Here is a 16856-nt window from a genome sequence, read left to right as displayed (position 1 = left end):
AAACCTGAATGTTGTAACCTGTCTGATAATGTTTTGTAATGTGGTATCAGTGTCCTTAAAAGCTGTCGAGGAACCAGAGTCCAGATTGCAAAAATGGAGGCCTCATATCTCACACCTGCACCCTGACATCCAAGCAAATATGTGTGTGAGATGAAATCGCACTGTCTTCTGAATTATTATTTGGTATATCAACCTCTTAACCACACATGTTTTGACTATGTCCTATCAAAGAGGCTGTGGTGAGACCTTGATAAAAGCATCAGCCAAAACATAGGAAAGGATGTTGGGTATGATTGTATGTGTGGGTGTGATTATTTCCGTTATGTTGTTGCTATCAAACACACAGCTGAGTTGAATCTGGTTCACAATCATGTTTAAAAAAATAAGGAAAGCAGCTAGAATTGCTCATGGGCTCCCTGTTTTCCACAGCTGCTGGCACAGGCACCGCTGTGTCTGTTTTATCTGTTTATCCAGGCTCTGCCTCCACATAAGCTCATATCTCCTGCAGTCCAGCCAAAATTCACATTTTGTAACATGCGGTAGCCACATCTGTCATTTTGTTGCGTTGTGGAGATCTTTCCCAATGACTGCTCTTTGGATCCTGTGATGTAAAATCTGTAGCTGACACATGTAATCTGTCATCCCTGCATTACATTTTGTAATAAGTTGCATTTTGCAGCATTATTTAGTTTATTGCAACACAAGTGTGTCATATGAAGGATGATTTCATACTGACTTAACACTAACTCATTGACAGATGCCAATTCCTCTGTTTGCTTTGTCTGGATCTCAGATCAACCCAGAGTGAACCTGCAGTTTTTGCTCCTCAGCAGCAGGTTGATAAGTCCACCAACTGCTCCCTTTTCAGGTGTGGCCAAATGATGTAATCATCAACGTGTCTTATGACATGATGGCAACTCCAGGCCTTTTATAGTTGTCATGTGAGCTCATGGTGGCAAACAGGTTAACACTTTAATGATTTCTTTTATAAAAATGCAACATTTGTGAATCGGATCGATGCACACAAACCTGACGTTATCATGCCTCTTTTTATTTTTATTTTTATTTTCTGGACCAGTTCTGTAATGTAATGTTATGTAATGTTACGGGTTGTAAACTTAATTCTTGGAAAGTTTTAAATAAAAAAAAGCAACATTTGCACTCCTCAGCCATGCCTGTGTGTGTGTGTTTGTGTTTGTTGCCTGCAATCAATGACTACTCTCTTGGCATCTCCTGTTCCCCTCCCTTTTTGTGAATGGTTTACTTACTTGAGTCTTGCCTCCTTTATTCTATTTAGTTATTTTCATGTGGTTTTTCTATGTGAATATATCTCCTCTCTCTCCCCCGCCTGTCCTGTTTCTCTCTCCACTATTTAATAAAACACAAATGCAAAAAAAAAAAAAAAAAAAATCTTAAAAAAACTGACTGTTTGTGTGTTTAAATACCCACTGGATTGCTTGCACACTCCACTTTAATTCATTCTCTGTAAAATGTGGTACCTTCATTTTGTTTCTTTACTCTTTTTGTCTGTGTGTGTGTTTGTTTAGCCTTTATGGCATTTTAAAGGAAAGTAAATGGCAAAAATGGGTCAGTGTATAGAAAATGCTTAATGATTTTTTCACCTAGGAATATTTTAATATTTAAATAAGCAAAATTGAAAATTAAATTGATTTTTTTTATTGTTTATAAAATGAAACATGTTGACCAGGTTTGCAAAAAAACGTACATAAAAGTTCACAGGACTATTATCCTATCACAGTTATTAGCCTAACTCAGTCAATCTGATACCCTGAACCAAATACATAAACTTGACACGTACTGTATGTGTCCAGTAGATGGCGTACTAATACACGATATTGTGTACCACAAGACTATTATCCCTCCATGTCTGAATCTGAAGATAGGTTTTAAGATTACAGCTCTTTCATGTAATGTGAAGACATGTTTGACACCATAGTATCTGTTGAAATCAAAATGGATATATGTTTTTGTTTTTATTTTTAAATTCATTCACTGGTAAAATATATATATATATATATATATATATATATATATATATATATATATATATATATATATACAACAAATCAGATCTGCATAAGTGCTCGGTAATGCCCAACACAGGAAAAAAAATCTGAAAAAATCCTATCTATAAAATATATTTATGAACATTTATTTATTATTACTTTTATTATATCCTATAATAATTGTGTTTAGGATTTTGTTGGCTATATAGATTTTAAGGTTGGCCTATTTCTTGTCACGGGACTTTTGACTTTTTACATTTTAGAGCAAGTTGCATATGATATGTTTTCCTACATAGTGGACCTACCATCTAGGCCCATTGAACAATATGTACCAGTCATTTATTGCCGTCCAGGTGCATGTTGGGTATTTTGAAGTACTTTCACTGCGAATAAAAAAAACTACAACCTTTTCCTTCAGTTTAGCCACGTACTGATGTTACAGCGTGGATGTGAACACGTTGCGACATGCCAACTTTTCTTCATGAGAAAAAGTCGAGCATCCTTTTTTAGTTTTGTAAGTTTTTCTCCGCGTCACATGACTTAATCGTGTCCTGACGTCATCACCCCTCACGGAAGTCAGTACTGACGATGGTGGCGGCCTCGTCAGCCTATTAGCAGGAAGAGGATGTTTGCTTCCAGTGAAAGAATAATATCACCTGATTATAAGCCGTTATAGGAAAGTAAACCACCGTGGATTTTTCTCTCTGCTCGGGATTAGACCGCTCATTCCTTCACCTGGAGCCGGCCTCTGTGAGTCTGAAGCCGGGCGCTGGGTAAAAAATGTCCCTGTTCCAGTCGGCGCTGGATTTCCTAGCCGGGCCCGGCTCGTCCGGAGCGGCCAGCCGGGACCAGAATGATTTCGTCGGACAAGTCGTGGAGCTCGGTGACATGAAACTGAGGATCAAGAGGGTGATCGCGGAAGGTGAGATGATCTACCTTCACAAAAAATGCTGATAACGTCTTGCGCGGCTAAGCATGCTAGCTAGCTGACTCAGCTAACAGGCTAGCATGAGTGACATACTTCAACTGGTAACGTTAGTCAATGACAATAGCAACTGCAGTGCTGTGAGTCACCGAGCAAACACCAGTTGAACATCTGGTTTCATGTGTGTTTAACAAGGTGTAAATCCATTTCCAGATTGTGATATGTGAATGTGATGCAGAGTGAACTTTAACTTGCAGCTTGTACTGTGTGTTTCCATCTCCTTTCTCTGTAAGTCCTGGTAATAGCTGCAGGCACCGCAAAGCTGCATTTTCTTGTCCACCAAATCCCAACCCATTGTTTGCTACATACCTCAGACCTTATCATCTTCCTTGGCAACAGGGCAGGTATGCAGCGGTGGAGTGAAACTATCAGTGATGACAATACTGTAACCAAACCTCTCGCTTAACTGGACCCTTTTCTTAGATGTTAATCCCCAAATCAGCCAAATCTAAGCATCTTCAGAGCCTTGCTGATGCCTTCTTGTGACATCAACGGTGATTTAGGTTTAGCGCCAGCACTCCTTCTTCCCTGATCTCTCCTTTGAATCTTTTATTCATGTGTTTCTGGCTGGGTCTGCAAAGGAAAGATGTACAACAAAAGATGAAATGTGCTGATTAGACCTGGTTTTACATTTCTAATTTGGTTCTTTGAAAGTCAGCATCAGTCTACATGACAGTGTTGCAGTTTAACTAGTTGTTAGTTGATTGTCATCTCAAATAAGATACGCTTTTAAGGAAATATTGCTGGTATTTAGTCTTCTTTAGCAAGTTGGATAGATATCATCTTATAGGACAAAATTATAATTTGGCTTGCAATAATGTGTCTGAGTTTGACTCTGAAATAGCAGCCTGTATTTGTTTGAATGCCATTTCTCTCGTCTGGTTACAGGACACATGTAGACCTAAAGATCAGGTGTCTTCTCTGTGGCATGGGACAGGGATTCCTCCCCTCATAGCCAAGTGGCAAGAGAATGTTATGATACTATCATGCATGTCTTTGCAGCAGCGGCTGGTAGAGCAGACAAATGCCCAATGTAGATTTTTATTTATTTTGCTGTTTACATTAATTTTAACCACCAATTCTTACCGATTCAACCACAAATACATTTAACAACAAACAGTGGTTGAGTCTGTTGTGTAACATAAGCAGTGAGATCAGTGAGGCCGGTTAAGTCATTGCACAGTGTCAACAGTTTTCAGCATGGTCGGATCAGTAGGTCAAAGTTGAACTCATCCATGGTGGCGTCAGTGGTTCAGCAGACTTGCTCCACCGTTAGTGGAATTTACTATCATGAAATTCCCACGACACAAACTAACAAGCAAAACAACAACATATGCACCCATATAAGATAAGTCCTCTCAGTTATCTGTTGAGACGTTTGAGCTTGGAAAAAACTGGCAAAAATCAGATTGACACTGAGAAAGTTGTTAAGTCTCTTTTGTGGCGTTGAGAAAGTGTGAGGCATCTCTGTGCACCTTACGTGGAACTTGCTGACTCATTCTGACAGATTGCTTCATCATCACCTTAAAGCGCAAGGGAACCGTTTTTGATAGAAAGTCTTTTCTTTGTAATCGAGCGTACCAACTTCCATGTCCACTTTCGCAACTCTCTGACTCATGCTGATGTATTCAGTCCCAACTGCACTCTGGATTACGTGTAGAATGTAATGCCCTTCCTTTAGATATAGTTATGCATTTGTCATAAAACCATTAACAGCAGACTGAAAAATGATCACTAGTATTGCTGCAGAAATTGATTGCTATTAAAAATTAAGTCTTTAAAATGCCAGAAAATAGTGTTAAATGCCCATCACGCACATCACAATGCACAACTTGTAAGGACATTAAAAAGAGAAATGTTCACAACTGAGAAGCACCAGCTAATCATTTTCATTTTTACTTGATAAATGATTTCTAAACTGATTATTACAACTTATTGTTTTGGCATTAATTCCACTCTGATCAGCAGTATGATCACGGTGTTGTGATTGCACATCCGCACTCTGCAGCTATGACTGTTTGTTAAAGAGAGACACACAAGACTTTCAAAATCCAAGCAGATGGTAAAACGCCAGATCATTTTACACTAAACCTTTGCCCTCTTCAAACTCCCATCATGCCCTTTGAAAGGTGTCTTTGTTTTGTTTCCTCACCGAGATCTTTGGTGAGAGAATACAATGGATGGTTGTAACCAGATGGTCCTATTTTCTTAGCGCAATGACTAGTTTGTCTGTCTGCTTTAACAACCGCTTGGGCATTTCAGCAGCGCTCATTCAAGGTTTAATCCACTTCAGAGAATGTATTTGGGAAGCCACATAATGCTGTTGGGTAAATTTAGGAAACCACTTTGCTGTGTTGCTGATGAAAAAAGTCATCACACAAGTGCTGCTTGTCATCATGGTAGTGTTGAGCCCAGTTTCACAAACATATACTCTGTATTCTTCAGGCGAGCAAAGCAGAGATGAATATCTTCAAACAGGTGGTCTCCTCTTAGCAGGTGAAACTGTAGACAAGAGAGGTCTTTTTATTCAGAGCAAGAGTCTATAAAAGGTGCTTCATTCCCTATATATTCCCGTAATTATTTAACACAATCACAAGGATCGTGCCCTAGCAAAATTTTATAAGTTGAGGTATGATGGAGTGGGAGTTTTACCTCCATTTTCTGTGTTTTTCTTGGAATGGATTTGTAAGTGGAGAAAAGGAAATGGAGCCGTTCAGTTTTCAGTCCCCACCTTCGCCAGCACAAGACAGAGAAAGACATGTGATTCCCCACAGGGACGGCTGCGCGTTCCCACAGCAAATTCAGTGGCATTACACTTAAATGTTGCTGTGTTGTCCTGTCATGCTCAAGACATAAGGGTGTTGGGTTGAATCCCAGACGAGGTTTAAAAAATCAGGACCGGCGAAATAGAACTCAATGTACACACCTTTCTTGTGTAAATAAAGCTTTGAAGATTAGGATCTTGAGTGCGCTCATTCAAGTTTTCACAGAGCAAAGCAAGACTTGTAGTTCATTTACTCATCACTATGGCAACCTGCACCCCCTGGCCTTGTTTGGACTGCGGCTTCCTACATACATAGACATACACAGACACACGCTTGACGAAAAAGTTAGGAAACCAAATATGGAAATAACGAAAAAAGCACTCAAGAGAAATAATTTGTGGCATACAGGTGCATAAAAATGCTACAGACTCTCATTTAACTAAACTACAACCAGTGGCCCATTTTAAATGACTGGGCTCCCAGTAGCACTGATCTGCTTCATCAATGACATTGTAATTAGAGTAACGTGGTGCTGCTCTATAAAAACATCCAACTGGGAACAGTCTGTTCAACTGTATTTTTCCGTGAAAGATCCGACAACGCCATAGCGGGAAAAACTGATTTCCTTACCTTCCTAATACCTGATTATCACTGCAGCATTACACACATTGTCACCACCAGTTGAGGTTTCAGCCACTCCTTTGGTGGAAAGGTGTGTATTCAGCAGGGCCTTAGCGGCGGCCCAAAGGTTAGAGAAGTGAGCTTGTGACAGAAACATTGCTTGTGTTGTTCTTGAGCAAGGCACTTAAGCGCCTACATTTCCAATGTGGCTGCCCAGTGGCCAACAGATAAGACTGTGGTTATACTTGGCAGCTTCCAGGTTAATTTTTAGGTATGTGTGTGAGGCAGGGCGTTGCTGGAGGTTTTAGTGCTCCCTGTGGCCGTAAAGTGAAACTTAATGAATTCAATATGCTGTGGAGTGGAGTTGGATGTGTGGTGCGCTGGTGGTAGGCCTATATCCACCTTCAAATGGAAGACTCTCCCTGAAATATTTGAGTACAGTTAAAAGTAATAAGTCAAATTAAGGACAGACAATATAGTACATTGGATTTCAATGTTAGGAGTTAAAGGGTAAAGTGGTCAGCAGATGGTTTTTCTGTATGATGTGGGTGGGAGTTAAGATTTCCGATGGCCCAGGAAACTGGTCCTTAGCCTGTTTGTCCGCCTTTTTATTCACCTGAAGCGCCTCCCAGAGGGCAGCAGGTTGAACAGGTGGTGTCCAGGGTGGGAATGGTCTCTGATGTTGTTCCTGGCTCTGCAGAGGCACCGTGAGCTGGAGATGTCTTCCATGAGAGCAGAGGGCAGCTGATGATTTTTTGAGCTGCCTCTTTGATCCTCTGCAGAAGTGTATACCACTTTAACACATTTAAGTACACTAATTGTACCAGAACAAATCCGCCATAGACAATGTGACATTAATTCAAGACAGTAGAAGAAATTACAACACATCCTGCTTTGTGTTGCACAATTTCCGCAATACAGTGCACATCAGAGATTGATGATTATGTGTTATTTTAAGAGCTAAAGAGTCCATATAATAATTATAATTATGTAGATGTAATTACTAGTAATCAGTGTAAATAATATCCTGGTTGCTCTCTGTTTTGTCCTCAGGTGGATTTGCCTTTGTGTATGAAGCTCAGGATATGAGTACTGGTAAAGACTATGCCCTCAAGGTAAGACTGTAACACGCTGAGCCACTCTTAACATTTTGGCTGTACCACTCAATATTACACACCCACTCATTTATTATTATTCAGTTATTTGTATTGGTTTATTAGAACAACCAAAAAAACAAGAAACATGGAGAATATACACTCTGAACCCACAACATCCAAACCCACGCCACCCCTCCCCAAGGCTGGCCTGCACAGGCAAATGAACACTGCTAAATACACTTCAGACACATGGATATGCAAAATATACAGAGTCAAGATAGACTGATGATAATATTTGAGTATTGCAAGTGAATTAACAGCTATAGAAAAGACAAGTATAGTAAGTAAGACAAGTATGGACATTATCATAATAGTCCAGGAATAGTTGCCATACTGTATGGAATTCATTGACTGGTCCTCGAGTGGTATATCTGAGCTTTTCCAACTTCAAGTGAGCCATGACCTCATTGACCCAGCGACCAAACAGAGGTGGGCAGGTTAGACTTCCAGTTGTACAGAATGAAGCATCCGGCTAACAATGATGAAAAGGCCAAAGCACGGGTCTGGGCTCAGGAGAGACGCAGATCTCTTCAGGCCATCACCAAATATTGCCAACTGCGGCTTGGGGTCTGTGGTTTTATTACACATGTAAAAACATGTCTCAAAAATCTTGTCTCGGGGCACCCGGTGACTCAGTGGGTAGAGCAGGCACCCCATGTACAAAAGGCTGTGGATTTGGTTCCGGCCTGCGGCCCTTTGCTGCATGTCGTCCCCTCTGTCTTTCTCCCCCTTTCACACTTGATACTATCCTGTCGATTAAAGGTCAAAAAAGCCCCAAAAAGTAATCTTTAAAAACACAATCTTGTGCCAAAAATTGTCCCATCCTTGGGCATACCAAAAATGAGTGTAAAAGAGTTTCTGGGTCCCGGCTACATTGTTCACAGGTTGGATCAAATTCAGGAAACAGCTTGGCAAATCTGTTCCTTGACAAGTGAAGTTTGTGAAGTAGTTTGAACTGAAAAACATCATGTCTTCAGTCAATCATTTGTTAGTAGGCATGGCATTGTCTATAAAAGATAAACTGAGTCAGGACCATTAGCTCTGTCCTGTAATATGCAGTAAATACTACATATTATTAGAAAATACCAATCAGTGCCTTGAATGCAGCACTGCGTTACTACATAAGACTGGACCGAACGTTTAAGTGGATGTGGCCCTGCACAGTAAAACACTACACATACATTTAGACACGATGCACATATTATGAAATTGTTTGTACTTTATACTTCTACTGAAGCTACTTCTTCTGCTATGTTATCAATCGTACTGCCCAGGAAACATTCCTTGTGCAAGTTGTTTCGTGGAGAACGACATAGCTCAAAGATTTATGGCACAGTTTTCATTATGTGGCGACCATCTGCTCCATGCTTTAGAATTCTGCCCATGTTGTATGTGTACTCATGCATTTCTCAACTAAATTAAACACTGAAGATACTGGAATTTCTTCAGAAGACTTTGAACTAATAGATTCAGTGGTGTCATTTTTGTAACACTGCAGAGAAGCTGCTTTTTTGTTTAAAGGTTTGGCAATTTTAACTATCAGCATTAATAATGCAGGAGAAATAAATGATAAATCCACATGAGAGAACAAGGTGAAGCATGCTGCCCTACAACAGCTGCATCGATTGAATGGGAATGGTTGAGGAAAAAAACATGAATGTGCTAAATACTGGTCATGTTTGGATTGTGCTTGCTTGCATACACCCCCTGTAGGGTTCTGCCTGGGTCTAAATCCAGACTGAATTGTGAAATGAGACAACGCTTGTAAAAGTGGCCATTGAACTTTACTTCGCCAGTCACTATAATCAGCAGGAGCAGTTAATGTGATAATCTCTTATCCTGTTTGACTTGGCACAATCAGTTTTTCCTCACCTTCAAAGTAAATACTGTACAGAGTTTTTATTGATGGAATATGTTCGTTCTGTGCTCTTAGGTATTTCTTGTAAAAAAGATGATGTCTCATTGGATCACAGAACAACAGCAAATCAGTGGTCTCTGTTTGCTTTTGTTTCAGAGGCTGCTTTCCAATGAGGAAGAGAAGAACAAGGAAATCATACAGGAAGTCTGCTTCATGGTATCCTTTATCATTTCCAGACCATGATGAAAAGACACTTTTTTTCATGATCAGTAAAGAGCGTTTCTGTTTTAGCACACAGCAGAGGGTAACATGTGACAAAGGCAAGTTAATGTCCAACCCATGACTTCACAAGATTGTGGAATGCATCTCCCGCATAGAGTGCTGTCATTACTAGATCACTTTTAGTTTACAGGCAACACCACATCACGCCAGAATTCGCACTACAGGAACTAATATATATTTACAGTGTTTTAACTTTATAATAATGTTGTAGTTTCACAAGCACACACTGTTATGTCATTGTCGTTTGGGAATTTTTCTTGAAGCACTCTAGTGTGTTTCTTGTTTGAGAAGAAGTGATGAACGGGACAGAAAACTAATGAGTGTAAAGGGGTTTCATTCCCAGATTTGTTATTCTGGGGTTGCCAGGATGAATAAGATCTTTCAAATGGGACCTATTATGCTTTTACTTATTTTCCTCCATATATATATATATATATATATGTTGTTACAATATTGGATGTTCATATTTAATGTAGCCAAAGTCCAGAAAAATGAGGTAAATGTATGTAAAAGTAATCCCTGTGAGCAAACACCTCAGGCTTCCTACTGTTCTGAATACTGTTTCCGAGTTTTTATTCATGAGATGACTCAGATCGTGACAGATTTCTTTATATGGCCAACTGCTCCAGGCACACTACAACCAGTGTTTGCATAATGTAGCCTACACTGCTACATGTAGCTACATGCTAACATTAGGGAATCCTGTAATTGTGGTTGCCTGTGTTTTTAATTTTTCCTCAATCTCAGCTCATGCTGGAACATGTCTAGTTGTGTTTAGATGCTTTTTTTGGGTCATTTTTAACCCAAAAACTGCTGCCACACACAGTCCCTCACTGACTGCAAGTACACTGCTATATGTAGCAACATGCTCACGTCAGGGACATTTGTAATCTTGGATGCTGATGTCGTTAATTTCTCTTCAATTTCAATCATAGTCCAACTGGAACATGTGTGGTGGTGTTAAGAAGCTTTATGTGGTCATTTTTCACGCTAGAAAGTGCAGCTCTTCTCCACTTCTCTTCACCATCATTCCCTGGCTGTAATGACGGTGAAGAGACGCCAAAATATTGAAGACATGGAAACGCTGACCAGTCAGAGCAAGTTGGGCTTTTTTCAATCAATCAATCAATCAATCAATCAATTTTATTTATAAAGCCCAATATCACAAATCACAATTTGCCTCACAGGGCTTTACAGCATACGACATCCCTCTGTCCTTAGGACCCTCGCAGCAGATAAGGGAAAAACTCCCCCCAAAAAACCCTTTAACAGGGGAAAAGAACGACAGAAACCTCAGGAAGAGCAATCGAGGAGGGATCCCTCTTCCAGGACAGACAGACGTGCAATAGATGTCATACTTTTTAGTAAAGATCAGGTCATGATGGATTTCTTTATATGGTCAACTGCTCCAGGCACGCTACAACCAGTGTTTACCTTATGTAGCCTAAACCAGTGTTTCCCAGCTGGTTGGCCATGGTCCAAAAGTGGGTTACAGGTCCCTTCTGAATGGACCGGAAGTGACTCGAATGTGTCAAGTTTGTTAAAAACACACTTATTTTGAAGTAAAGCTCATTTCCGGCACAGAGCTTTTATTTTGAATTGCCGTTTCCTGCTGTAGAGCAAGTGACTAACCGGCAGCTACTTGACAGAGACAGCAAACTAGCTTGACGACATGGCTGAACGCAAGTATATACATATAATATGTATATATAATAGTAATATCTTAAACTGTGTGGACCTTGAACTAATGACTGAGAAGAAATTTGGACCCAGTGGCTGGACAGGTTGGGAATCACTGGCCTAAAGTACTACATGTAGCTACACGCTAACGTTTGGGGAAAACTGTAATCATGGAGGGCTATGTTGTTAATTTTTCCACGATTTCAGCTCATATTCCTGCTGGAGCATGTCCAGTTGTGTTCAAATGTTTTTTTTTTGCTGAGTTTTGATGTGAAAAAGTGCCACCACACACAGTCATTCCCTGGCTGCAAGTTCACTGCTACATGTAGCAACATGCTAACATTCTCCCTGATTTTCTGCTGGAACATGTCCACTTGTGTTTAAAGGTTTTAATTGCCGATTTTTCATGGTAAAAAGTGCAGCTGTTGTCAGTTACAGTCATTTTCAGTTGCAATGACAGTGAAGAGACACCAAAGACTTTTTTGGTCAAGAGACAGGCGCTTAAAACAAAGTCTTCTTGGACAGAGGGGGAATACAGGAGCTCCAGCAAAGATTGTATGAGGACAATAATGTTTTTGATGATTAAGTAGAAGCCACTTGCATATAGTTTAAGTAGAAAACCAAGATACATGTATGGACCTGAAAATGAGCAGAATAGGTCTCCTTTTAAAAGCTTGTCCTCTGTAACTCTTCATTAAAATATCTTTCTTGTTTGAGAAGAAGTGATCAGCAGGGTAGAAAATGAATAATTCTGGAGGGGTTTCACTCACAGATTTGTTATTCAGTAGTCGCCAGGAGGAATGAGATCATCTAAAGATACCTCTGTGCATCTAAATGTCAAATCACTGCCTCCACTGCATTTCAATGTGTCTGGAGACATTTTGTTTTGAGTTACAGTTTTTGTCAGTGAGATTGAGTCAGTGAGGGGAACTAACGAACCTTTTGACCAGCAGCTAAAAATGCTGGGACATCTCCTGTGCTGTTTGGCAATAGTTGTTTCATGCTGTGTAGCACATTGTGGAAGCATAGGCTTTCGGTAAATGAAGCCCTGTGTTCCCGATACCATTGCAACATTGTGTTTTTAGGGCTTGATAATTTACATAGTGTGCAACTCCCTGAATGCTGATGAGTCAGAAAAATAAAGTGTAAAGTCATCAGTGAATTCTTACGATCACCCAACCGCAATCTCCTCCTGCTCTCGCTGTCTGACCACCAAGCTGAACTACAGTTTCAGAATACAATCGCTCCTTTGAGGCTTTGCTTGGCCGTACATCAAAAGTAGACAGCAGAGTAGGTCAGGTCAAATCGTTGAAGATCAGTAGCCACAATGAGTCATTGAACTCATCGTTTAATCAGTCATTTTGATCATTATCATACAGAACGCCCTCCAAAGTGGTTGGTAGATTCGACCAGCTATGTCATCACAGGACTTTAGTGATTTCTGTTTAAGATTGCTATTCTGACTGATCTGAGGCCAGGCTTGACACCACATTAGTGTCTATACTGTATGTTCCTTGACCTGTTTGCTCTGTAGAAAAAGCTGTCGGGTCATCCCAACATGGTTCAGTTCTGCTCTGCTGCTTCTATCAGTAAGGAGGAGTCCGACACCGGGCAGGCCGAGTTCCTGATCCTCACTGAGTTGTGTAAAGGTAACTACACACGTACTTATATACTTTTTTACTCTTTATCTTTTAGCTCTCATCTTCATGTACCACGTCATTACTGATTCTGTGGAAATGGAATAATGTAACCAAACTGCAGTAAATCTGAGTAGTCAGGACCATTCCCTAGTAACAGAAAAGCCCTTGTGATGAAACAGTTTCCCGTCTGCGGTCTTTCAACTTCCTGCTCTACTTCCTTTCTGTTCAGTCTGACTCTTCATTTACAACTGGCTTTGTTTTCATTGTGCAGTTTTTTCAGCTTTGTAAGCAACCTTACCCTTGAAAGTGTCTCGTACTTTTCCAAAATTATTCATACAACTTACAATCAACAGACAAAAGAGGCATCTGTCAGGTGCTACTTTCACTTTGACTGGTTCATTGATTCATCTGCTCGTATCTCTTGTGCCTCAGGTCAGCTGGTGGACTTTATAAAGCGGGTGGAGCAGAGGGCCCTCCTGTCATGTGACACTGTGCTGAAAATCTTCTACCAGTCGTGCCGCGCCGTGCAGCACATGCACAAACAGAAGCCTCCAATCATACACAGAGACCTCAAGGTTTGTTGTTCTTAAGCAGTTGGAAGAGTGAATTTTGTATGAGGTTTACTACATATGTAGCATATGAATAATACATTTAAAGCACAAGTTAGGGACTGTTATGATTGCTAATTGATGATTAAATATGTGTTGATTGACAAGCTAATTCACTGCCTACTTGATACATTGCAGATTGAGAACCTCTTGATTAGTAACCAGGGCACCATCAAGCTGTGTGACTTTGGCAGCGCCACCACAGTGTCACATTACCCCGACTACAGCTGGTCGGCACAGAAGAGGTCCATGGTGGAGGATGAGGTACACACACACACACACACACACACACACACAGACTCAAACATCAGTTAAGGTTAATCTCAACAGGGCCTTTCTTATACAGTGGAAACCATTATAGGGATCACAGCTGTCCGGGTCAAATTGATCACTATGAGCGGATGATTGTTATAATCGATTTTACATTATTTTTCATGTCTAATTGACCTGTGTAGGCATACATTTATGACATGGATATTAAGTAATAAAAGTGAGAGCTTCACTATTTACCAAATTGGGAGACTTCAGCTCATTTGAAACTCTGCAGCTCGGCTATTTACCAGAACCAAGAGGAGAGGTCACGTCAGGTCAGTCTGAGCTGCTCTGCATTGGCTTCCTGTTACATTTAAAATTGATTTTTAAGGACCTCTTCCTTGTGTACAAAGCCCTAAATGGGCTGGGACCGCGCTACATTGCCAACTCCCGTGTTAACTATTTGCCTCCAAGAACACTGTGATCATCTGCAGCCTTTGTCAATTACGCCCCAAAGTTATGGAACACACCACCTATAGATATCAGGGAAGCTAGCTCTCGAGATATTTTTAAAGAAAGCTAAAAATGTATCTGCTCACTGTAGCTTTTAACTAGCTCTGACCTCCTGATACAGGTCTGAAACTTTCTATTTACACTTCACGCTGCTGCAACTCTTAAAATCTTACTTGATTATATGATTTAAAGTTTTACAACTGAATCAGATCTGTTTTATGTCCATTATGTATATTTTCAAGTGAAGCACTCAGTGCTTATCACGTGACCGGGCATTATAAATCCACTCGACGATCGGCTTCCACGTTGCCATGAATTTTCTGTCTCCATCACAAGCAGCTGTGATTGTTTCTGGTACACAAGGTAGCCTGAGGAACACGTTTAACTTTTGGCAGTTTGTCAAAAGCTTTGAGGGGAAAACGACTTTATTTTTCTCATCACGATTTCACTATTCACATAGCACCAGCCTCAGGTAGGCAGCTGGAAGCAGGCAGGTCAGCGTGACGTGAAGCATCACTGAAGTCAAGTTAAAAACAAGAAGAGAAAATAGAATTACCATAGTTACGTTGTCATGTATGAACACACTCAAAAATGAACACAGAAGGACTAATTGATTGAAAACTATTGAATTGAAGATGTTTCCTCTGTATCGTACACAAAATCCTTTTTCTTTTTCCTAATAATATTGATATAATCTATATAATACAGTTTTTACATGCAGAGACTTAAAAATATGAAGTTTTGAGAACAGTGGTTCCCTACTGGTGCAGCCACGGGGCCCAGATTTCGTCTTAGTCATTAGTTCAAGGTCCACACATAATGAGTTCAGCGTCATACTTGAATTCGACCATGTCGTCCAGCTAGGTCGCTGTCTCTGTTAAGTAGCTGTTAAACACTTACTCTACAGCAGGAAACGACACTCCAAAATGAAAGCTGTCTATTTCTAAACCATTGGTTTAGAAATAGTGTGTTACAGAAAATGTCTGTATTTATAACTGAATCCATTTTCTCTTTTATGTGCGTGATTTTGACAAGATTGTTATACCAAATGTCTTTAATGCATGCTTTAAGGTCTGCTGCTTCACAGACAATAAGCTGAGTGATTGCATTAACACTTCACACTACACAAACCCTTTTTATTTTCAGGAACGAATGGTTTTTATTTGTTCAATAAAATAAGCTAGTTTACAGCTAGTTTTCTTGCAATGCACATTATAGTCTCAATCTGTCTATGAAAGTTAATATTTCAATTAAAAGGGGGAAAAAAGGGGATCTGTGACAATTCTGACGTCACGGTGTTGGACGGAAACCAGAAACCTATGATTGAATTAACAGCTGAGGGCCAGGAAGCACTGATCAATCAGGTTAATTATATTTCTGCCATAATAACCACAGGGACACACACTCACACCCGCACACAGGAGCTTTGCCACAGATGACCTCAGCATGCAGGACCCCAGAGACCCTGGTTTCTAAATGAAATAATCTGCCGTGTATCTGGCACCTGTCCTCACGCTCGTAGCACAAAAGAAGATGCTTCAGGGAAGGATTTTTATGATGGAAAATCTGAGGTGGGCAGGTGTTTAGTTTAGATTGAAATAATTTGTTTTTTGATTCACGCTTAGCTCTCAAAAACCCAAGGTTGTCAAAGCATTTTCCTTCTTTCTCAGAGAAACAACAATGACACAGATGAAGTTAGATTCACCAAGATTTACAACATGTGACTATAGCTGGATAGATGCTCTGGTTTTATCGACCGCAGCACCCCACGGTGCTCCGACAGCTGTGTGTGTGCGTTAACTTTCTTTGTTCTTTCTCTGTTTGTGTGTAGATCACAAGGAACACCACTCCAGCATACCGAACACCAGAGATGATCGATCTCTACTCCAACTTCCCCATCAATGAGAAACAGGACATCTGGGTCAGAGCTTTTTCCTTTTTTATTTTCTGTCCCCCAGTGTCACAGCTGATCCAAGATAATTAAAGAATCCTGAGTGTAATAAAAATAATCTAAAAGCTAACTTATTTTGTAGGATCATTAACAGACTGTAGATATTCCTTTGTCTTAGTTGTTTGGACACAGCAGGTTGCCTCCTGTTAGTGTTTTGTGTCAACATCTTTCGTTTCCTCAGTGGCCTGAGAGTTTATTGTTGTCTTTATTATTTCCACTCTCTCACACAGGCCCTAGGGTGCATCCTCTACCTGCTGTGTTTTAAGCAGCACCCATTCGAGGAGGGCGCCAAGCTGCAAATCGTCAATGGGAAATACTCCATTCCTCAGAACGATGTCAAGTACACTGTGTATCACACCCTCATACGTATGTACCTTCGCTTTGTGTCTTTCTGCCTGTCTGATCTTTTATTCATCCAGCACTCTATTTTCCTCTGTGCTTCTGCCCACAAGTCTCATTTGTCACCACAGTTCAAATTTACTGAATTTGTGAGACACAAGTATGTTGAGGATTGCAC

At 40.3% G+C, this 16856-nt stretch overlaps 1 protein-coding gene across 1 annotated transcript in view; it reads left to right on the top strand.

Moving 5' to 3' along the window:
• Positions 1–2593: 2593 nt before the first annotated feature.
• The window catches only part of gak (cyclin G associated kinase), a 35706-nt gene continuing 21443 nt past the window's right edge, over positions 2594–16856 (top strand). The window contains exons 1-8 of the mRNA XM_049578195.1: positions 2594–2949; positions 7452–7513; positions 9570–9629; positions 12910–13024; positions 13448–13590; positions 13762–13887; positions 16220–16309; positions 16570–16705. Of these exons, the coding sequence (XP_049434152.1) occupies positions 2808–2949; positions 7452–7513; positions 9570–9629; positions 12910–13024; positions 13448–13590; positions 13762–13887; positions 16220–16309; positions 16570–16705 (874 nt within the window). The 5' untranslated portion in view covers positions 2594–2807. The remainder of the gene's footprint in view (positions 2950–7451; positions 7514–9569; positions 9630–12909; positions 13025–13447; positions 13591–13761; positions 13888–16219; positions 16310–16569; positions 16706–16856) is intronic.

The sequence above is a fragment of the Epinephelus fuscoguttatus genome, linkage group LG6, assembly GCF_011397635.1.
Source record: "Epinephelus fuscoguttatus linkage group LG6, E.fuscoguttatus.final_Chr_v1".
NCBI classification, from domain to species: Eukaryota; Metazoa; Chordata; class Actinopteri; order Perciformes; family Serranidae; genus Epinephelus; species Epinephelus fuscoguttatus.
Note: the sequence above shows the minus strand (reverse complement) of the source record. Positions and strands in the feature narration are given on the sequence as shown.